Source organism: Homarus americanus, unplaced genomic scaffold, assembly GCF_018991925.1.
Source record: "Homarus americanus isolate GMGI-L3 unplaced genomic scaffold, GMGI_Hamer_2.0 scaffold43075, whole genome shotgun sequence".
In the NCBI taxonomy this organism is placed as follows: Eukaryota; Metazoa; Arthropoda; class Malacostraca; order Decapoda; family Nephropidae; genus Homarus; species Homarus americanus.
Genome location: NW_024756438.1, coordinates 40,001 through 65,642, shown reverse-complemented (window position 1 = coordinate 65,642; position 25,642 = coordinate 40,001). Strand labels below are relative to the sequence as shown.

At 42.0% G+C, this 25,642-nt stretch overlaps 1 protein-coding gene across 4 annotated transcripts in view; it reads left to right on the top strand.

The window, feature by feature from the left end:
- The first annotated feature begins 6,819 nt into the window (after positions 1 to 6,819).
- The window catches only part of LOC121856795 (copine-8-like), a 39,274-nt gene continuing 20,451 nt past the window's right edge, over positions 6,820 to 25,642 (top strand). For 2 of the 4 annotated variants that reach the window (XM_042352499.1, XM_042352497.1), the window contains exons 1-2: positions 7,094 to 7,408; positions 21,195 to 21,343. In XM_042352499.1, the coding sequence (XP_042208433.1) occupies positions 21,288 to 21,343 (56 nt within the window). In that variant the 5' untranslated portion in view covers positions 7,094 to 7,408; positions 21,195 to 21,287. Of the gene's footprint in view, positions 7,073 to 7,093; positions 7,409 to 21,194; positions 21,344 to 25,642 lie in introns of those variants that run through there. The other 2 variants (XM_042352498.1, XM_042352500.1) reach the window with 2 other exon arrangements.

Genomic DNA, 25,642 nt, shown 5'->3' with positions numbered 1-25,642 from the left:
TCACCATTTGTGGGGTTCAGGATATTTGGTTCACACTCAGGATGGGTTGGAGAAAGGAAACTCACAATGTGCTCTCTATATACATGTTGTATTGGATGTACAATGCAGCTTGGTGCTGGGAAGGCAGCATGGTTACAAGCGTGATGTAGAGAGAGCTGGTTGGTGAGGATGCTCAGAGAAGGACAGGTTGTGGGTCGCCATGCTCGCCGGCGGGAGCGAGGACCGCCAGGCAGGCGGAGGAGGAGCGAGGGCCGCCAGGCAGCGGCGGAGGAGGTTTTGCTGGCTGGTTGGTGGAGGTAGAAAGAGACAGGTCACCACGAGGTCAGGTCTTAAATAGCAGGGGGTAGGCGTGGCATAGTAGTTGACCCCCTGTCATGATCGTGATAATGGCTAACCTGAAAACCTTAAGGATTCATATTACGCTCAAACGTCCACAAAACCTTCCGAGTCCCCCAGTGGAAACGTCCTCCGTTTTCTCTGTTCCTTGATGACGTCATCGATAGGCCGTCTTTGTTTAGACGCTGTATGTTGGGACCTGTTGCCATCCAACCCTTTGTAATCAATTTAATTTTGCTTTTGATAGCTGAGTCAGAGCATTGTTAGTGAAGATAATAGTAGGGAATGAAACTGAGTTCATAGTCTCGGTTTCAACGTCAGAGTGTACCGTAAATTAATTCATCGGAATAGAAGTAGGTGGACTCCCTGGCCTATTTTGAGTGAGGGCGCCGCGGGCATTTCTACCGTTAGTGAGTGCCCGTCCCTTCATCCATACAGGTATGCCATTCCACGCTGTGTTGTAATTCGCCCTTCTTTAAGTGATTTGTCCCAATTAATAGTTGATTGTGCAAGTGTTACAGTAACGTAGTTGATATGCTCTGAGTGAAGTCATATTTACGTCTTTAACGTCCCCTGAAACGTGATGTTGTTGTTGCCGTTAGTGAGTGCCCGTCCCTTCATCCATACAGGTCCCTAACGCAGCCTAGGCCGTGTCTGTAGCGTGGATGTTGTATCCACTATGTCTGGGGAGATGTCCGAGGTCCAGTAGGATCAGTTACCTTCGTGAGACCCGGCCGTCAGACACTTCAGACTATCTATAGCCCCCATAGCTGGCTCGTCTGGCCCTAACGCTCGGCCTGCGAGGTGACCCCGGATCACCACGCCACACACCACTACCAGCCCCCATCATTGGTGGATGAGTGTCTAACTCAGTAGGGCTATTTGTGTCGTGGAATTAATCCACTGGGATCTCCAGAGTTCGTCGGAAAGTACTCCATGGTGGCTGGACCCCATGGCTGTTGCTTGAGTATCACCCCTGACGACTGAGTGTTGTAGTGGCAGTTGCCCTGGTCTTTATGGTGCTAAGTGACTATAAGAGTTATATGTTATTGAGTATGTCCACCCAGTAGGGTTGGAAGTGTTATTGAGTATGTCCACTCCCCAGCAATGAACAAAATATTAAAAGACAATGGCCTAACGGTCCTCAGCTCACCCGAATACCGCGCAAAATGCACTCTCATATGTAGAAAAGTCATCCATCATATCCTTGACAACCCTAACCTATTGACAGAACTCAATTCACACAACACCAATCAAATGTCATCTGCAGTCCGGATGGGTTCTCTCCCCATGCTTAAAATCACCACAGCTACTCAAACAGACGCCATCAAATTAAAATCTAGCGGAATAAAATTCGGCAACAACATCATCCCCTCACGAGACATTGAATTCCAACACTACATACCAGTTCACCAATGCTACAATTGCAACCAATTTGGACACAACACCAACCGTTGCAGTAACACACAAACTTGTTCAAAATGTGCCAATCAAGGCCACTCATACCGAAACTGCACTGCCACTGTAACTAAATGCTGCAACTGTAAAGGCCCACACTCTGCCATCAGCAACAAGTGCAAAATCAGACTCGATAACAGCACAACACCACTCCCTCCCCGCCGACCCTCACCTCCCACAGCACCACCTCCACCTCCCCACCACTCACTCCCTACTCCCACGACCCTCCCCACCCACACTTGCTGGTGTAGTGGAATTCTCCCCTACAAACGCTGTTTGTCGCTGCCTAGCCGACCCCACCAATTCCCCAGTGTATGCCTCGTGGTCTAGGTCAACCAGCGCTGCCATACACCACGGAGCGGGGGTCAACTGCTAAGCCACGCCTACCCCCGCTATTTAAGACCTGACCTCGTGGTGATCTGCCTCTCCTTCTACCAACACCAACCAGCCAGCAACACCTCCGCCTGCCTGGCGGTCCTCTCTCCCGCTGGCGAGCATGGCGACCCACAAGCTGTCCTTCTCTGAGCGTCCTCACCAACCAGCTCTCTCTACATCACGCTTGTAACCATGTTGCCTTCCCAGCACCAAGCTGCATTGTACATCCAATACAACATGTATATAGAGAGCACATTGTGAGTTTCCTTTCTCCATCCCATCCTGAGTGTGAACCAAAACATCTCATACCCCACAAATGGTGACTCCCGGAGATTCGCACTCACACAGGATGGAGGAGAAACTGATCACGCTCCCAGTCTTCAAGCAACATGGAAGACTGGCTTATCCACCCAGAAGCAGACACCAGCTCCTCTTCCTGCCCTAAGCACCACGTCCTACCGACCCCAGCACACCCGTCCTGCCTCAGACGCCGACCCCGGCCCAGCAGTAACCCCTGCCGCCCTTGATGCGGCCTCTGTTCCTGAGTGCGGACACACACACCCCTCTTTTCTCCCCCAGGTACTCCCTGCTAATGTCCTGCACCCTGCTGCTGTCGTGGACCCAGCTGCTGTCACGAGCCCTCATCCGTTTCTGCTGACGCAGCCCCTGCTCCTGACCCAGGCCCACACACCCCAACAGGCGCATCTGGCGACTCTGTACCTGCCGTAAGGGAAGCACAACATTCATCGCCTCCACACACACTTATTCTCCCTCTCTACTCCCACAGATATTGTGTATCTAGACAGTTGTATCCAGCGACCGGCTCATCCACGCCATCGCCGTTGTCTCACATGAGGCATGCACCGCCCGTTCTGCCTCACATGTGCTATGCAACCCTGCAGACAACAAGTCTCCTACACCGCCTGGAGGGAAGGGGGAGTATTGTAGTGGAATTCTCCCCTACAAACGCTGTTTGTCGCTGCCTAGCCGACCCCACCAATTCCCCAGTGTATGCCTCGTGGTCTAGGTCAACCAGCGCTGCCATACACCACGGAGCGGGGGTCAACTGCTAAGCCACGCCTACCCCCGCTATTTAAGACCTGACCTCGTGGTGATCTGCCTCTCCTTCTACCAACACCAACCAGCCAGCAACACCTCCGCCTGCCTGGCGGTCCTCGCTCCTCCTCCGCCTGCCTGGCGGTCCTCGCTCCTCCTCCGCCTGCCTGGCGGTCCTCTCTCCCGCTGGCGAGCATGGCGACCCACAAGCTGTCCTTCTCTGAGCGTCCTCACCAACCAGCTCTCTCTACATCACGCTTGTAACCATGCTGCCTTCCCAGCACCAAGCTGCATTGTACATCCAATACAACATGTATATAGAGAGCACATTGTGAGTTTCCTTTCTCCATCCCATCCTGAGTGTGAACCAAAACAATCTTGAACCCCACACTGGACCAACAACCTGACCGCCCCCCCTCCCTCCCCCGACACTGACGCAAAAATCACCACCATCATACTTTTGGCACATACCCTAAGCAACGGTAACAGATCACTTTTTCTAAAACTGGCAATTGATGGTTTGAAGGCGAACGGCCTCCCTACCATAAACATTCCTGACTCCTTCAGAACCGGTCCCGACCTCATCTTCCCCACTGTCCCCATCTCCGACCGGACCAACATGCCCCTCCCCCCACCCAGAGAAACCACTGCAATCTCCCTCCGCCCCTCCACTTCTGCCATGCCCACACCTGACTTATCTCACCAATCTACCACTACCTCATCCCCCAGAGTAATCAGCCCAAAACCTCCCGGCCCCTCCACCTCGACCTTGCCTACACCTGACTTTTCCCACACGACCACGATGAACTCCCGGACCACAAACACCCAAACCAAACCCAATCCTCCCCTAACTCCTCAGAGTCCCAAGAATAAAATGGCAGCCCATCCCTCAACAGAAATAGTGGTCAAGACCCCTAGACCAAAGAGGAAGAACACCTCCCCCCTTTCTCCCTATACACCTGACAGCAAAAAAATTATACAATACACTCATCCAACCAAATCAATAATCAAAGTAAACCTATACGGCACTACCCCAAAGGAAACAGAAATCAACCCCGACACGAACCTAGCACACTCCCCTCAACCTCCCGACTCCCCCACACACAGTCACGTAACTGCCCTTCCCTCACTTGCATACACAACACTCATACCACCACCACGCTCACAGTCACTCGACAATTTAGACCTCATCCCTGCACCTCAGAATTTCTATCTTTAAGTACTAAACAGACCAAACACTCCCCTCCCACCTCCCTTGTATTAATATCTTCCCTATAACCACACCCAACAATTTCCCCCCAAATTAAAACCTAGCCTCTCCTTAACCCTCACCCAACGATTCCCACCCAACCTAACCAAATCAACCTAACCTCTCCTCAGCCCACACCCAACGATTCCCACCTAACCTAACTAAGCTTAACCTAACCTCTTCTCAACCCCACACCCAATAATTCCCACCCAACCTAACCTTACCTGACTTGACCAATTCCCTCCTCCCCCCCCTCACTCCAAACCCCACGCCACCAACTCAAACTCAAGACCACTCTGACAAAAAAATAAAAAATAAATAAATTAATAAATAACTAAACCACTCAACCTGCACTAACACTCCCCCTAACAATCCCCCCAAAATAAAAACCTAACGTACCCAGCCATTACTAGCAATTCCACACAAAATAAAAAAATAACCATTCTACCATTAACTAACCACACCCTATCACTCCTCCCAAAACAAAAACCTAACATACCCAGCCGTTACTAGCAATCCCACACAAAATAAAAAATAACCATTCTACCATTAACTAACCACACCCTATCACTCCTCCCAAAACAAATACCTAACTTACCCATCCCATACTAACTCAAATGACATGTACGTTTCCCTTAGCCAATGAGGTTGGTGAGAGTTCCACAGTGCCTACGCAAGCCCTCTCCCTCAAGAATGTTACCAACACTGTTTTATGGGCACCTCCCTTAGCCAATAAGGTCGGAGAGGTGTACCTAATAAAAACGGTACCAAATTGCAGACGACATTGAACGCCTCTCTTAGCCAATAAGGTCGGGGAGGGGTGCAATGTACCTGTACACAAACCCTCTCCCTCAAGAATGGGGCCAGAACTCACAATACCTGCAAGAAAGAGAGAATGCAATAATTAACCCAACTCTGCCAACCACTAACAAAACCTACAATCCTCCCAAAAGAAAAACTTAACCCACCCAACCTTACTCACAACCCCTCTTAGAAATCAATACCTACAATCCTCCCAAGATAAAAACTTAATATACCCGACCTTTCTAACAAGCCCCTTTGACCCTCCTAATAAAAAAAAAAGAAAATAAATAAATAAAATAAATAAAAAAATAAATAAAAACATATGACGCAATACAACTATTCATTAGCAACACAAAACATATCATTCCTAAGAAATCCTACCATACCATAAATTAACCCAAGAACCTCCAAAGCCCCCCTTTCCCCCTTTCGCCTCCCTTTTCCTCTCCTCTCCTCCCCCCTCCTCCGGACAACCGAACCATACCTGACCTTATAACATTATCCTAACCCTCCCTCTCTCCCCTTACATTTACATGCAAACACATACACACTCACACAACAACCCCCCTTAAGCAATTTTAATTCACCTTAAATTAACATACAACCGCCACCCCCATCAATCCCCAAACACAAACTCCCCCCCTCCCTCAACCAATCTCCAAACACAACATCCCCCCCCCGCCAGACAAAGCCACCTTACCAAAATCGACCTAACTCAAGACTGAAACCTAACAACCTATATCTCACTCTCATCTCCGTTCACAATTTGACATAGCTCAAATCTGCCTCCTGCCATTACTAAACAACTCTCCTACGATACACTCATCCTTCCTCACTACGAATACTTTGACATTTCAAACTCAAAGATTCAAAACTCTTCCTCCAACTCTCTCCATTTCTCTCTGACATAGCTAAAAGACCCACAACTCTCAGAACCTAATCAAACATACCCAACGTCTGTGACATCCAATTCTCAATAAAATTGACCTAACTCAAGACTGAAACCACTCAACCTATATCTCATTCTCGTCTCCGTTCATAATTTGACAAAAAAGCTCAAATCTGTCTGCTGCTATTACTAAAAACTCTCCTACGATACGCTCATCCTTCCTTACTATGAATACTTTGACATTTCAAGCTCAAAGATTCAAAAACCCTTCCTCCAACTCGCTCCGTTCCTCTTTGACATAGCTCAAAGACTTTACCTTCATCTTTCTCCAAACAACCCTACGACTAGCAAAATTTCCATATTTTCACCTTCTCTGTTTACTTTGATCGTGGGCTGCCTGTGCGTCCGTCCACCTGCGGTTCTTCCTACGTTTTGCCATCACTGCCTAAGCTAAGACGACAACCAGAGCAGCCGCGTTGGCCCTTTGCTTGCCCGGACCTGCTCCCGCCCTCCCCCTGCCTCGTCCTGATTGTGATTGCTGCACCCTCAGGGCATTTTGCCTACCCCCTCACGCAAGCGGTGTTTAGCCACTGCACCTGTTCTCTCCTTCTAAAATTCACTTCTATCCTCCCTTTATCCTTCCTCTGAACCTCCTTCCCCTCTGTCACTAGCATTTTTCTGTTCTGTTCTGGCTGTACGCTGATTGGCTGGTCGGCGTGCGGCCACATGCGGCCGAAGAAAGGAAGGTTGCGGACCCCTGACAGACAACGTACAGACGACCTCTCGCTTTGCACACCTTCGCCATCTGTTGATCCCGCGACCAAGTGTATGCTATGTGGCTTACCTGGTTGGTGATATGGAGAGAAGAGAGCATTAGCTCTGGTGTAAGAAGGGTACAGTACAAGGTAAAGTTCAGAAGTGGGAAATATAGGAGGAGGTTGACAGCATGTGGGCTATTCACCTTGCGGAGAGTTGGAGACGAGGTTTTCACCTTGCTTTCCTATTATAGTCCTTTGGGACTACAGTACATAAAATGACGTCACTGTGCCTTGAGGTTCCAGCTAGTATTATTACCGACTATTTAACACTCATTCCTGTCTTGAGTATACAGTCTTTGGTCATGATCCGAATAAATTGGAATACAGTATTTACCATTTCATCATCTGTATGTTACTTTGGTGATAGTTGTCGCGTTGTTGACTCATCACCACATGCACTGAGATCATCGTGAATACTCTTAGGTAACGTACTGCATATCACTTTGTTTTATATTCATTAAATTAAAAAAAACGTGAGATAAGAACATTGCTGTAAATAGTCGAGGATCATTTGTTTGTAATTAGCAGACCTTAGAGTGAAGATGAGTACCGGTGTCCACGACATGTCAGTGTGTATTGAAATTTAATGTTGGTAATTATATAGGACTAACCCGCGGGCGAAATTGATCGAAAACAATTATAAAAACTCCGGATTTTCATCGTTATATTATAGTGGATGCTTGTAGTTTGTGGAAATATGTTAAAAACGGATATATTTTTTTAAATAAACGGTTCTTAATATTTGTGGTTATGAAGAACATGTCATTATGTCGCATATGTGTTTGTGATGATGAGTGATTGATCATTTTAGTCACTCAGCAGACTTGACCAACACTGGAACTGGAGCAGGTTCAGATACTGCCCATTGCAGTATTTGCCAACAGTGTGTAACGGTAATTATTGACCACTGAATTAAGAATATGTACAACACTGGTCATTACAGTACCTCCAAGTGTACTATTACTGGATAAATAATATAATTAGGGTCGATTTAGGATAGTAGCCAGGTTTCGGTTAGGTTAGGTTTGGGGCAGTTAGCACCAGAAAGGAAGGTCTGAGTGATCATTCATTCGAATCACAACAAGAACCATAGGAAAAACGGTAATGTTTTACTTTCACACAAACGTGTAATCTTAAGAATTTTTGATCTTTGCAATTATTAGTTTAGACAATTCTAAGACACTTCGTGTGGTGGTACAGCGCTAACTCGCATAACTCTCACCAATATGTGAATGGTTTGAGCCTCGGTCCAGACACACCTGAGAAGGGTGTTATAGAGTGTGACGCTTACTACCAAACACCACAGGTTTCTTCCTGTACTAACACTGGATAGACAGCCCAAATGGCTAGTAAGCTCATAAGTAGCGAATATGATAAAAAAAATTGTTTCCCTCACAAATGACTTATACTGTATATACTTGGGGGGTCCAAAGAAGTGAGATGAGGTTAGGTTAGATCATTTTTCGGTAATTTCCGAGGGAAACGTCTTAGAAGAAAAGTGTCTTAGAATTGTCTTTACTATTAATTGCAAAAATAAAATTCTTAAGATTCCATAGTTGTGTGAAATAAAATTTTATCGGAAAAAAAATTTTTCTGAAAAAAATGAAACTGGCTACTATCATAAATTGACCATAATTTGTTGTATATCAGTTGAAATTGCAAATACAGTACGTACAAGTCACTTGTTGCCATTTACATGTACAATCAAAGACAAAAGTCATGTCGCAGTTTTGTCCGAAGATTAAAATTTAACTCGTGAAACATTATGAGAGCCCTACCACAAGGCAGTGCACCAAAAGTTTAAGCCCTTCGACATATGTTTTCACCAAATTTCATGACACGACTTTTGTCTTTCATTGTACATAGTAGAGTAGATATTATTAAAATGGGAAGACTGTGCATGAATGGTAAACTAGTATCTGTATGATTGTAATTATACAGTATTGTGAATGAAAGTTTAATTAGCAGCCAGTGTATATACAGTATTGTAGTACTGTACAGTACTTTATTTTCAATTTGCCATTATTCAACCACATCTTAGGGTTTGTGTCCTGTAAAAATTGGTTAGGTTAAAAATAAATACTTAACATTAAGTTTTTACTTATACTGTTCCTGGTATGTGTGTGTCACTAGAGAGCCAGGACTGTACTGTACAGTATTTATGCCTTTAGCTAAGCCACACCTAATTGGCTTTTTGTCATTAGCACAGTTTTGGGAATGTGTTGCATTAATTTAATGGTAGTTTCTTTCATAGGAATTTCATGATAATGTTTACTTTAATGCATAGAAGGCAAATCTAGTGGTTGAAAAAAATGAATTTTCTTAAGAAGCTGCTAGTAGGCCATGGCCTCTATCCATTTTGTGTATATGTAGAAGTTGTAAGTCCATAAAACTGTGAGGGGTAACTTTTTCGGAGTGAAAGTTATGAACTCTTGGAACAATCTGCCAGAGTGTTGTGACGGCACTGAATGTGAGCTTTTTCAAGACCAGACTTGACAAGCACTGGAGCAAGTTCAGATACGTTCAGGACCCAGTGTTTGCCCAGTACTTGCCAACAGTCCATAACACAAAACAAAGATGTGACCGATCGCCCAAGCGGCTAACGAGCCGATCAGTGGTGAAGAGGATAAAGTAAAAGTAATAGGTAATTAAAGAAAAAATTTAGGCACAGGATACAGGTACGGCAGCCATATGTAAAATTATGTCTATTGGTACTGCAGCCTAATGTGCATTTGTGGTGGGCAGACTATACAATGATAGTTACTTAGATGGCATTCTTTCTGACTAACCTAACCATCAACAACACAGCTCAGAACTTGCGAACATTGCGTAACAGAGACGTGACCAATTGCCTAAGAGATCAGAGGTGAAGAGGATAAAGGTAAAAAAAAAGGTAAGATACTGCTGCCGTACCAATATCCACTATGAAAAACTTACCAATGATGTGTCTAATTTTAGGAGGAATGAACTATACCTGTATACTGTAAAGTAGTGCTACTAAACTCCAGTGTACAGTATATTTATTGTTTTATGGTTTGTACCTGCCGTACTTAGTGCTTCCTTTAGTAATTTACTGTAGTAATATTGGATGATGGTTGTGTCCCTTAACTAGCAACTTGACACATTTTCCCCAAAAATATAAATTTTTTCTTACTGTTTGACCTAAGTTGGTTGCTAATTAATCCAATGTCAGAGCACTAAAAAATTAAATAAATATACTTTACAAAGGAAATGACATACAAGCTGTGACCCACCATATAAAGCCATATCTTATTTAAGCAAGAATTAATCAGAGAGTACTATATTGCCCTGCCAAATTTGAGTCTCTGGTACAGTACATGTACTGTATATCTGTGATTCTGTTGTACCCAAATTACTTAAAGTTAAACTTAGTACCGGTGTCATGCGGCAAATCTTCCGGTGCGATAAACCTTCTGGGCTCAGCAATTACTGATGTTCATAATCAACATCTAAGATGTATGATTGATTTGTGGTTGATTTGTGAGAGCTGAAAATATTAATAAATATGGTAACGGAAGGTTTTGAATGAATTTCCCATTATATCTTGGGCAAACTGACTACAGTATAAGGATGATATGAAACATACTCACTACCAAAGACAATGAAAGCACAAAGTGGCAGTGCTTTGAAGTCGATGGAAATTGTGGGGTAAGAACACAAAAAATGAACCAGTCAAACCCAAGGAATCCTGACCTAACCTGCCCTAACCTAACATTACAAAATCTTAACCAATGGTGGAGGCTGATCATGTGTGCACTGCGTGAAGAAGTAAACAATAAACACTTAAGCGAACTGGAGAACCACCAAAGTTGTATGAATAATTTTACTAACTTTATAATTAAATTTAATACCCAAAACTAAGCATTTACCCCGGAAGGTTTTGCGCTCGGAAGGTTTGTCGCACCACACGGGTACAGTAATAGATTTTGTCAGCACTTACTATACAGTGTATAATTTTCATAGGTTCGTTCCCCTTTCCTTGCTTCTTCAGTAATTCCAATGTGTTTTCCTTTCTCTACTACAGAATTGTACTGTACCAGATTTTGATTTTTAATTTTAAGAAAATATTTTTGTTAAAATGTTGACCCTACAGTACATCATCAGCCAACTGATAAATTTGTATTTTGACTTGTAAATATCCCCATAGCAAATACATTTGGCACAGTTTGATGTTAGTTATTGTTTAGCACATCATTTCTTACAGTAGATAACAGGAAACGACCAACCTAGCCTGATACAGTACTGTACTGTACAGTAATGTTCTATAACCTTACCAGCTATCTCTATTTTGCAGTCCTTTACTACCGAGTGTTATAGCTATATCAGCAAGTGATTAAGAAAATGATGGCCATGATTGTATGAAACAAATAGATAAGATAAATAAAATTTTGTATTCAAGGTTATATCTTTAACTCTACAATTGCCTGGTTTGTTGTGTTCTCCTCACTTATATACAGGGTGATTCAGCAAAGAGTACATTAAATTGGAAGATGAAATCCTTCGATAATTCTAAACTGCAATGTCTCAATGGTAAAATGTAAGATTCTGCAGAGTTTCCATGTTACAACACATTTAAGATGTATTAATGAGAATGAATTTGAAGTGAAATCCCCGTAGGTTTTTGTAATCATTTATTCACAGATATCTACAGTGTGACCCCTCTGTTACAACCTAAAGGAAATGTTCAAAGTTGCCCCCTTCTGCCTCAATGCAGGCCTGTACACGTTGTACCATTGATTGTCTGACGCGTTCCAAAATGCCTGGACTATGTTTAATTTGCCCGCACCTGTCAAGAACACGTGGGTAGATGCAGAATATGACATTTTACCATAGAGACATTGTGGTTTAGAAATCTCCAAGGATTTCATCCTCCAATTTAATGTACAGTTGGTCCTCACATTACGCGGTTAATGTAACCCTGAGGGTCCCGCGGAAAGTGAATAACATAACATATGGGATTAATTGAAATAGAGTCCAGGCCGATCCCCAAACTCCACTTTTTGACGACACACAACTATGTTGTAGTAAAAATTTTATCTTAACTTTATGATGGTATGAAAAAACAAGTAATATAGAAGAGGTTAGGTTAGGAAAGATAAAGGTTAACATAGGAAAAATAAAGAATAGGTTAAAAAACGAAAAATTTTGTGGAACACTTACGGTAGTAGAAGAGATGGGTCGGCATATGGGGATGGAGGCTGGTTCCGAGGCAGAGGGCAGATTACTGGCCCTCAGGTGAATCACCATTACTAGGTGAATCATCATCACTGTCACTTACAGTTGTCAGGGCTTCCCTGACAAATCCCTCAAAGTCAACTTCACTGTCACTATCACTGGCTTGGGCTGGCTGTGGTGGGTTGCGGGTGAAGAAATCTGTTATGCTTTGCTGACGGCTGGCGTTGATGTTGTCGTGATACACCGTGATGTACGGCTCCATAGCCTGCACCAGCCGGTTATGGAAGACTTCATAGCGGTCATCGTCATTGTCGCGGGAAAGGACGGACTTAATTTTCTCTGCAAACTCCATGGCACACTTAATATCACTATGACTTAAACTGTGTTCTTCGGAGACTGACGCACCTTCTTCCTCCTCTTCACTGACGTGTTCTTCTTCCAACATCTCGTCGGCAGTCACTTCAGGATTTCTGATCACCTCCAGGATGTCGTCGTTGGTGGTCTCGGAGAAGCCTGGAACTGTAACAGTCTGCGCAGCTTCTCTGGCAAGGTCCACTGCTACTGCAACATTCTGAACCTCACCAGTCACAGATTGACTCCTCCTCTCACCTGGTATTCCATGCAACACATGTCTCCATGCGTGACGAATTGTAGCAATAGACAGCTGATCCCACGACTCCACCAAGATGTTCACAGCTTTCTTGATGTTAAATATTCTCCAGAATTGTTTGAAGAGTATTTTTTGCTGTTCTAACCGTTGTTCCTCATCTTCGTCGCTCTTGCTATCGGTGGTGGTGTCACTCAGGTCACGCAACTCTTCCCTGGTGTTGGTGTAGTCGTTCAGGAGCTGGAATTTTTTTGTTGAGAATGCAGCTTTCACATTGCAAATCAACTCCTGGTCCATGGGCTGTAATATAGACGTAGTGTTGGGAGGAAGGAAGACCACTTTTACGTTGGGGTGACGATCTAACAGTAGGGGCGAGTGTCCTGGTGCGTTGTCCAGCAGCAACAAAATATTAGATGGCACATTCTGTTGCTCACAGAATTTTTTTACATCGGGAAGAAAACAGTCATCAAACCAGGAGAGGGACAGTGTAGAGAACATCCATGCCTTACGTGCTGTCAGCCAGTGGACATTTAGCTTGGTCATGTCCATGGTTTTGTAGGCGTGCGGCTTGCGGGCTGTGTGGATCACCGATAACTTGAGCTTACAGGTACCGGAGGCATTGGTGGCAAACAGGACGGTGATGCGTTCCTTCTGCATTTTCCGGCCCCGAATCCTGCTGGCATTCTTCACAATGTAGGACTTGGAAGGTAGTTTTCTCCAGAAAAGACCAGATTCGTCCATGTTAAACACCTGGTCGTCGGTGTACTGTCCTTCCTCCATAATCTCACGTAAAAACGGAGGAAATTCCCGAGCCGCAGCACGATCAGCACTCGCTTCTTCACCACCAATGTTTATATTGGTGATCTTGTTCCGGATCTTAAACCTCTGTAACCACCCAGAGGAAGCAGTAAAGGGTTTGGGCTCTGAAGTTCCCATCTCTCGTGCCACTGCCATGTACAGTTCACGTGCGTAGTCCTTCACAGAGCGCGTGTCGACCGCCATGTTGCGTCGCGCCTGACGCACCAAGTACCTCACAAGTAATTTTTCTGTCTTGAGAAGCACCCGGTTGTGAAAATACTTGATCAACTTGCCGTGTTCCTTTCTCCAAATCTTGAATAATTTGGTACTTCACCTCGTAGCTTAAGGAACGTCGTGTCCTCTTTGGCTTAGTGCCGCTGGGTCCAGGTAAGGAAAGGTTTTTCTCTGGGCGTGGTGGTCCGGCGGAAGCCATTTTACGGAACAATGGATGCGCGATAACACGGAGTGGCCTTGAGGGATGAGACTGTCGCGGCTAGGTCAAGCGTCGTCTCTCCTCCCTCCCTCCCTGCCCCGGGTGGACACGTCATAATACTTTAAGCCAATTACAGCTAGCAGCAGAGGAGGGTAGGGATGCATGGCCAATCACAGGTCTTGTACGTCATATGACGTCAGTGATAACGCAACAAAGACACCCTGCGCAACCTTACCGCGCCGCTTGCCCAAGCGGAGGGAGGAGGAGGGAGAGGCAGGCAGGCGGGCGGCTGGCGCGTGGCGCGTGGGGAAAATCTAAAAATAGCGTCGCGCCGGACACTCTCCGCGGAATGGCGTTCGCGACCGCGAAATGTGAAAATGTTAGGTTCTGGCAAGGCACCGCGGTAACGTGGAAACGTGGAATGCGGGACCGCTTAATGTGAGGACCAACTGTACTCTTTGCTGAATCACCCTGTATGTTTTAAGGTAACTTAAGATCAATCCAAGACCTACACATTTTATCACACACCACAGAAATATGTGTGATGTAGATCAGGAGATGCCTCAAGTCTATCTTTCTGCTAGCAATTTGTTTTGGTGTCTTTGTATTGGACATATTGTACAGTACTGCAAAAATGGCTAATCTAGTAAGAGAAGGCTTGGTCCAGGGCCTTAAAATTGTTAGCTAATGCTTTTTGGCTGTTTTCCAATCAATTTGGTGCTTTTTAGGGCTGGTTATAGAGTAAAGTGTGATCTCTAATAAATGCATAACCAGTAACAAATATAAAATTTCTATAAAGTTTGAGTACCGTATCAATGGTCCCACAGCGGTCAGTTACTGACATGGCAATCACCTGATTTTGACTATGACTCACCCAGTGAGCCAAGTATCCCTCTCTCGCCTTGTTAGTGAGGTGCAATAAGCAGATACCTTTGACAGTTCGGCTGTGTGTGAGAATTACAATGTCATTGGAGAGATCACTGGCATCTGGGTCTGCTGCCTGACTCAGGTAAGACTGTTATCATGTTGAGATCACAGAGGAATTGTGTATACCCATTATTAAGTCATTATGAGATTGTAATCGTAACTATTATGTACACCTACTACCATGGAAATTTTCAACAGTAATAAGCATGGTTCCAAGATCTGCCACAATGAGTTCATGCATATTAATACTCTACCAATCATGCCACTCATACAACCAAGGTGTGGTGAAAATATGCCCAGACAGTATTCACTATCTGGGCAGTGTGACCACAAACCTTGTGTTGTATGATGCAATTAATATGTGTTATTTTTTTTAATATAGCTATAATGTCATGAGACTGCATATTTTGTTGACAATCTGTGGAAGTCATGTACACCCACTAAAAAATTATTCGGCACCCGTGTCATATTGCATCTCGCCGTAAGAGTGCCGAATAATTTTTTAGTGGGTGTAATGTACAGTGTTGTCAATTAGCAACTGCCATAAACTCCATCAGGTTTTATTTTTACTTGTTAATGGTATTGGTATTTAAAAAAAAAAATTTGATTTTCTTCCTATTAATTTTTTTTTTTGTTACTTTTTCTTGTTACTCTACTTTATTTCCATTTGAAAGAGGCCCCTCATAAAATACTGGATCTGCCGCTGACAGTTGAGCATAAATTTATACATCACCATCATCACATAGCTTGAGAGCTTATACATCGCCATCCTCACAGAGCTTGTGAGCTTATACATCACAATCATCAGAGAGCTTGAGAGCTTATACATCACCATCATCACATAACTTGAGAGCTTATACATCACCATCATCACAGAGTTTGAGAGCTTATACATCACCATCATCACAGAGTTTGAGAGCTTATACATCACCATCATCACATACAGTATAGTCTGGGTTTACGCGGCTAATTCAACCCGTGGAGGTTCGCGTATAATGCAAAACGCGTAAACAAAATAACAGAACATATGGGATTAAGTGAAAAAGAGACTGGGCTGACCGCCAGACTACCCTTTTGCCGACACAATACGTACGTTGTAGTAAAAATACCATCTTAATTTTATGATGGTATGCACACACTATTAATATTTAAGAGAAATATCACTAATATTAGGTTTTTTAACACACGCTAGTGGAAGAGATGGCTGGGCACATGGGGATGGGGGGTTGGTTCTGAGGCAGAGGGCAGATTATTGGCCCTCACCTGTATCACTATCCACCACAGAGGCTTGCAGGGCCTCCTTGTCAAACCCCTCAATGTCCATATCCTCACTATCACTGACTTGGGCTGGCTGTGGTGGGTGGCAGACACGAGGGAGTATACTCGGAGACGGGAGACAATGGGACTGACGCAGTCAAGGTTACCGACTCATCGCTCCTGTGGCAGGGCAAGCAAAGTTTAATAGACCAATCACAGCTCGTGCCGGAGGAGATGCGTGGGTGGTAAGGATACGTGGCCCATCACAGTCCGCGACGTCATCGGCACGAGTCTGACGTCAGCGACCAGCCGCTTGCAGCGTAAAATAAGGAATATACCGCGTAACTAATAACTGGCGCGTCTGGACAGGTGCCTTGTAAATAGCCAAAAGCGTATAAAATATCCGCGTAAATCCAGACTATACTGTAACTTGAGAGCTTATACATCACCATCATCACATAGCTTAAGAGCTTATACATCACCATCATCACATAGCTTAAGAGCTTATACATCACCATCATCACATAGCTTGAGAGCTTATACATCACCATCATCACATAGCTTGAGAGCTTATACATCACCATCATCACATAGCTTGAGAGCTTATACATCACCATCATCACATAGCTTAAGAGCTTATACATCACCATCATCACATAGCTTGAGAGCTTATACATCACCATCATCACATAGCTTAAGAGCTTATACATCACCATCATCACATAACTTGAGAGCTTATACATCACCATCATCACATAACTTGAGAGCTTATACATCACCATCATCACGTAGCTTGAGAGCTTATACATCACCATCATCACATAGCTTGAGAGCTTATACATCACCATCATCACGTAGCTTAAGAACTTATACATCACCATCATCACGTAGCTTGAGAGCTTATACATCACCATCATCACATAACTTGAGAGCTTATACATCACCATCATCACATAACTTGAGAGCTTATACATCACCATCATCACATAACTTGAGAGCTTATTCATCACCATCATCACATAACTTGAGAGCTTATACATCACCATCATCACATAGCTTAAGAGCTTATACATCACCATCATCACATAACTTGAGAGCTTATACATCACCATCATCACATAGCTTGAGAGCTTATACATTACCATCATCACATAGCTTGAGAGCTTACAGTATACATCACCATCGTCACATAGCTTAAGAGCTTATACATCACCATCACATAACTTGAGAGCTTATACATCACCATCATCACATAGCTTGAGAGCTTATACATCACCATCATCACATAGCTTGAGAGCTTACAGTATACATCACCATCGTCACATAACTTGAGAGCTTATACATCACCATCATCACATAACTTGAGAGCTTATACATCACCATCATCACATAGCTTAAGAGCTTATACATCACCATCTTCACATAACTTGAGAGCTTATACATCACCATCATCACATAGCTTAAGAGCTTATACATCACCATCATCACATAACTTGAGAGCTTATACATCACCATCATCACATAGCTTGAGAGCTTATACATTACCATCATCACATAGCTTGAGAGCTTATACATCACCATCATCACATAACTTGAGAGCTTATACATCACCATCATCACATAGCTTGAGAGCTTATACATTACCATCATCACATAGCTTAAGAGCTTATACATCACCATCATCACATAACTTGAGAGCTTATACATCACCATCTTCACATAACTTGAGAGCTTATACATCACCATCATCACATAGCTTAAGAGCTTATACATCGCCATCTTCACATAACTTGAGAGCTTATACATCACCATCATCACATAGCTTGAGAGCTTATACATTACCATCATCACATAGCTTGAGAGCTTACAGTATACATCACCATCGTCACATAACTTGAGAGCTTATACATCATCATCATCAAATAACTTGAGAGCTTATACATCACCATCATCACATAGCTTGAGAGCTTATACATCACCTTCATCACATAGCTTGAGAGCTTATACATCACCATCATCACATAACTTGAGAGCTTATACATCACCATCATCACATAACTTGAGAGCTTATACATCACCATCATCACATAGCTTGAGAGCTTACAGTATACATCACCATCGTCACATAACTTGAGAGCTTATACATCACCATCATCACATAACTTGAGAGCTTATACATCACCATCATCACATAACTAGAGAGCTTATACATCACCATCATCACATAACTTGAGAGCTTATACATCACCATCATCACATAGCTTAAGAGCTTATACATCACCATCATCACATAACTTGAGAGCTTATACATCACCATCATCACATAGCTTGAGAGCTTACAGTATACATCACCATCGTCACATAACTTGAGAGCTTATACATCACCATCATCACATAACTTGAGAGCTTATACATCACCATCATCACATAGCTTAAGAGCTTATACATCACCATCATCACATAACTTGAGAGCTTATACATCACCATCATCACATAGCTTAAGAGCTTATTCATCATCATCATCAAATAACTTGAGAGCTTATACATCACCATCATCACATAGCTTAAGAGCTTATACATCACCATCATCACATAACTTGAGAGCTTATACATCACCATCATCACATAACTTGAGAGCTTATACATCACCATCATCACATAGCTTAAGAGCTTATACATCACCATCATCACATAGCTTAAGAGCTTATTCATCACCATCATCACATAACTTGAGAGCTTATACATCACCATCATCAAATAACTTGAGAGCTTATACATCACCATCATCACATAACTTGAGAGCTTATACATCACCATCATCACATAACTTGAGAGCTTATACATCACCATCATCACATAACTTGAGAGCTTATTCATCACCATCATCACATAACTTGAGAGCTTATACATCACCATCATCACATAGCTTGAGAGCTTATACATCACCATCATCACATAACTTGAGAGCTTATACATCACCATCATCACATAACTTGAGAGCTTATACATCACCATCATCACATAACTTGAGAGCTTATACATCACCATCATCACATAACTTGAGAGCTTATTCATCACCATCATCACATAACTTGAGAGCTTATACATCACCATCATCACATAGCTTAAGAGCTTATACATCACCATCATCACATAACTTGAGAGCTTATACATCACCATCATCACATAGTTTAAGAGCTTATACATCACCATCATCACATAACTTGAGAGCTTATACATCACCATCATCACATAACTTGAGAGCTTATTCATCACCATCATCACATAACTTGAGAGCTTATACATCACCATCATCACATAGCTTAAGAGCTTATACATCACCATCATCACATAGCTTAAGAGCTTATACATCACCATCATCACATAGCTTGAGAGCTTATACATTACCATCATCACATAGCTTGAGAGCTTACAGTATACATCACCATCGTCACATAACTTGAGAGCTTATACATCACCATCATCACATAACTTGAGAGCTTATACATCACCATCATCACATAGCTTGAGAGCTTATACATCACCATCATCACATAGCTTGAGAGCTTACAGTATACATCACCATCGTCATATAACTTGAGAGCTTATACATCACCATCGTCACACAACTTGAGAGCTTATACATCACCATTATTTAAACTTTTACCATTCATGAGCCTCTTATACCAGGCTTGGTCGTAAAGTGAACTTTCGGGATTGATCCTTTGTTTCTTGGTTAACCCTGGAAACTTCACAGAACAGTACTGTACAGTAGAAGTCCAAAAATCCGGACTGCTTGGGGATTGGGTCGGTCCGGATTTTCAGATTTTCCGGATTCTCAGGCAGTACTTTTAAAATTAATATTTAAGGAGGAATAAAGAAGAGATGAACAGGTACATTTTGATAGTTTATTCATTAGCAAATAAAGCATGCTTCATTTATCAAAACGAGCAGTTTTAAAGAAAAATAATGTCAACACTAGACAAAAATGTAAACAAACTGTCTAATACCATGACGAGTCTTGAAATTCCTAAGCCATCCATCACTAAATGTGCACTCTGATTCAATGTTCATTTGCTCCTTAAAAGACTTTGCTTTGGTAATAAGCATCAGCCCAGAAATTGCCATACCTTCTGATCGTTTTAACAAAACCCATTCGTGCAACACTTTATCAAGATTTTCTAATTTGGGCCGATGTAAACTTTTTCTTTCAGCAATTTTAATGTAAGGCTCAGAAAAAGCTGTGAATGCTAGAATTTTATTCTTTGCCCTTTTTATATCATAAATTGTAGACTTTCCAATGTCGTATGTTTCCATTAGAACAGCATTGCTCACACCATATTCTAGTTTTGTAATTATTTCAAGTTTGTCACTCATTTTCAATGTGTTCTTCTTTCTCTTCACACAACGAAGTTTATCTACTTTAGGGGCCATTATTATGGGCTTGTACTCTGTACATGGAAAGAGTAGGACTTAAAATTACATACGTTGTCACAGTTTTGATTGCTTGTTTTAAAGTGGCGATCGCGTGGTCGTTTATTGTCACTGTGCAGCTGTGGCATTCGCGCATGCACACACACACACAAAAGATTTATAGTGCCTCAAATTTTACATTTCAGTTCAAGCTAATTACAAAACTAACAAAATTAGCTACCTATAATTTACAATTACTTTTATTATTAGAATTATGTAAATTAATTTTTTATAGCAACTCCATTCATTCACGTAACCCACAAAAGCCCGCTAAATTTAAAAAGTTTGAGTTTTCGAAAAGTCCGGATTCTCGGGTGGTCTGGATTCCTGGCATCCGGATTTTTGGACTTTTATTGTACTGTAGTTTTATGCAGTATTCAGTAATATAATGTGTAATTGGATATTTATATGATGATGTCAAGTATTACATATGATTTCAGTCATGAAAAGATTATTGAGAACAGGAAAAACATTAAATTTTTTTTTTTATTAGGATCTATTTTTTTGTTCTTTTCTAGGACTAGGTTGTTATTGACAAGATTCCCCCATAGAAATAGAGACCAGAAAAATTAGAGTGTAGACAAAATAGTGTAGCCAATACTCCCTGGACTATGGCTGGCTCAGCTGCTGCCCCCACATCTTTAGTTGAGATAACAATATCTGGAAGGTAAGCTTTACTATAACACTTCTTTCATGTAAGTGATATCATTTCAAATTACTGTACAACTTTTTAACAAAACTATATAATAACCTTTGAGATGATGACTGCACAACCTTGCACCAATATTTAGCTATAACTATGTGCGTCCAGTTTTCAGTGACCTACCAGCCACCTACAGTCCCTAAATGTTATGTATAATTCTACTTGGTAGTTTAGTTTGCTGACAGTGGTGTTACAGTACAGTACAGTACAGTACATTATTCATATTTCTATGCTTAGTAACATAATGAATTGAATGTTTCTTCAGCAGACATGGCAGTTTTCTGTGTAGTAGCCATATTTTGAAGGTCCATTAGATGTGAAACCTTCCATCTAACAGATAATATGAAGAGAGAAGTCTGTTATGTGGTGGTTTCACTGAACTGTTTTCTATATCTTGATGGATGCTTTATGCTAAGAAAGAAATAAGTTATGTGTTCTTATTCACCTGCTAATAAAATATAAATTGGGTTGATTCCTGTTTAGCCATTCTTCTGTTTAATTGGCCATTTGCCCACTAGTATGTCTGTATGTATGTCCATTTGCTCGCTAGTATGTCTGTATGTATGTCCATTTGCCCACCAGTATGTCTGTATGTCCATTTGCCCATCAGTATGTCAGTATGTTCATTTGCTCACTAGTATGTCTGTATGTATGTCCATTTGCCCACTAATAGAAATATATATATATATATATATATATATATATATATATATATATATATATATATATATATATATATATATATATATATATATATATATATATATATATATATATATATATATATATATATATATATATATATATATATATATATATATATATATATATATATATATATATATATATATATATATATATATATATATATATATATATATATATATATATATATATATATATATATATATATATATATATATATATATATATATATATATATATATATATATATATATATATATATATATATATATATATATATATATATATATATATATATATATATTCAAGTTCGGTTAACGAGATTTCGGTTAACGATTTACCTTCCATAAGATTCTTAACTTTGGTTAACGAGCAATCCCTCGATTAACGAGTTTTATACGAGCCGACTTCAACATGTTTTCGCTTGCATTTGGCGGTCCACCAGCTGTAGTATTAGTCCGCCAATACAGTAATCGGTTCTAGAGCTTAAATTCCTTACTATTTTAGTAAATATCAAGAAGTTTATACTATTCAATAATTTTAAAAGTTTAATATTAACTTTTTTAGTCATTTTAACAATTATTGAACATAATTGAAGGTAAAGAAACTAGTTTCTGGCATGCCATCCAGCCTGTTAACACACCAGACAGGCGTTAGTCGCTCTCTGTTTTCAGTGGAGGTAACATCTTGCTTGAGACTCGCTTCAACTAAATGCTTTTTTTTTGTGTTTCCAAGCAAATTATTGGTCATTTTGAAATTTATTTTACATATTGACAATATATAATGCAGTGCAGTGTTGATTTAAAGAAAATAATCTTGAATTACACCAAGAGAACTAAAATTTTATGGGTGCAATGGTGCCATGGGGTGACTTCTCTTCTCCCTTCTCCTCCACTCCCATTGTAATTTCCATCATCATCATCATCATCATCATCATCATCATCATCATCATCATCATCATCATCTAGGAGCCTTCTACATACACACCTTAAAGTAAGTGTCAATTTCTAAAAAAAAATTTGAATTTAGGCAATTTTCGGTGAGCTGGAACCAATTACCCAAAACCCATTGAAACAATGGTTTCGGTTAACGAGATTTTCGGTTAACGAACAACCTGCTGGAACGGATTGTGCTCGTTAACCAAGGGACCACTGTGTGTGTGTGTGTGTATATATATATATATATATATATATATATATATATATATATATATATATATATATATATATATATATATATATATATATATACAGTTAACCCTCACATTACGCGGTTAATGTAACCCGGAGGGTCCCGCGGAAAGTGAGGAACGCGTAAAGTGAATAACATAACATATGGGATTAATTGAAATGGAGTCCAGGCCGATCCCCAAACTCCACTTTTTGACGACACACAACTATGTTGTAGTAAAAATTTTATCTTAACTTTATGATGGTATGAAAAAACAAGTAATATAGAAGAGGTTAGGTTAGGAAAGATAAAGGTTAACATAGGAAAAATAAAGAATAGGTTAAAAAACTAAAAATTTTGTGGAACACTTACGGTAGTAGAAGAGATGGGTCGGCATACGGGGATGGAGGCTGGTTCCGAGGCAGAGGGCAGATTACTGGCCCTCAGGTGAATCACCATTACTAGGTGAATCATCATCACTGTCACTTACAGTTGTCAGGGCTTCCCTGACAAATCCCTCAAAGTCAACTTCACTGTCACTATCACTGGCTTGGGCTGGCTGTGGTGGGTTGCGGGTGAAGAAATCTGTTATGCTTTGCTGACGGCTGGCGTTGATGTTGTCGTGATACACCGTGATGTACGGCTCCATAGCCTGCACCAGCCGGTTATGGAAGACTTCATAGCGGTCATCGTCATTGTCGCAGGAAAGGACGGACTTAATTTTCTCTGCAAACTCCATGGCACACTTAATATCACTGTGACTTAAACTGTGTTCTTCGGAGACTGACGCACCTTCTTCCTCCTCTTCACTGACGTGTTCTTCTTCCAACATCTCGTCGGCAGTCACTTCAGGATTTCTGATCACCTCCAGGATGTCGTCGTTGGTGGTCTCGGAGAAGCCTGGAACTGTAACAGTCTGCGCAGCTTCTCTGGCAAGGTCCACTGCTACTGCAACATTCTGAACCTCACCAGTCACAGATTGACTCCTCCTGTCACCTGGTATTCCATGCAACACATGTCTCCATGCGTGACGAATTGTAGCAATAGACAGCTGATCCCATGACTCCACCAAGATGTTCACAGCTTTCTTGATGTTAAATATTCTCCAGAATTGTTTGAAGGGTATTTTTTGCTGTTCTAACCGTTGTTCCTCATCTTCGTCGCTCTTGCTATCGGTGGTGGTGTCACTCAGGTCACGCAACTCTTCCCTGATGTTGGTGTAGTCGTTCAGGGGCTGGAATTTTTTTGTTGAGAATGCAGCTTTCACATTGCAAATCAACTCCTGGTCCATGGGCTGTAATATAGACGTAGTGTTGGGAGGAAGGAAGACCACTTTTACGTTGGGGTGACGATCTAACAGTAGGGGCGAGTGTCCTGGTGCGTTGTCCAGCAGCAACAAAATATTAAATGGCACATTCTGTTGCTCACAGAATTTTTTTACATCGGGAAGAAAACAGTCATCAAACCAGGAGAGGGACAGTGTAGAGAACATCCATGCCTTACGTGCTGTCAGCCAGTGGACATTTAGCTTGGTCATGTCCATGGTTTTGTAGGCGTGCGGCTTGCGGGCTGTGTGGATCACCGATAACTTGAGCTTACAGGTACCGGAGGCATTGGTGGCAAACAGGACGGTGATGCGTTCCTTCTGCATTTTCCGGCCCCGAATCCTGCTGGCATTCTTCACAATGTAGGACTTGGAAGGTAGTTTTCTCCAGAAAAGACCAGATTCGTCCATGTTAAACACCTGGTCGTCGGTGTACTGTCCTTCCTCCATAATCTCACGTAAAAACGGAGGAAATTCCCGAGCCGCAGCACGATCAGCACTCGCTTCTTCACCACCAATGTTTATATTGGTGATCTTGTTCCGGATCTTAAACCTCTGTAACCACCCAGAGGAAGCAGTAAAGGGTTTGGGCTCTGAAGTTCCCATCTTTCGTGCCACTGCCATGTACAGTTCACGTGCGTAGTCCTTAACAGAGCGCGTGTCGACCGCCATGTTGCGTCGCGCCTGACGCACCAAGTACCTCACAAGTAATTTTTCTGTCTTGAGAAGCACCCGGTTGTGAAAATACTTGATCATAGAAGCACCTGTAGACTTTGTGATCTTCATGTGCTCCTTTATCTTGGCTGAATCCTTCTTTATAGTCCGGATCGTAGATTCGTTGACGCCATGCTGGCGCGCGAGATCAACTTGCCGTGTTCCTTTCTCCAAATCTTGAATAATTTGGTACTTCACCTCGTAGCTTAAGGAACGTCGTGTCCTCTTTGGCTTAGTGCCGCTGGGTCCAGGTAAGGAAAGGTTTTTCTCTGGGGGTGGTGGTCCGGCGGAAGCCATTTTACGGAACAATGGATGCGCGATAACACGGAGTGGCCTTGAGGGATGAGACT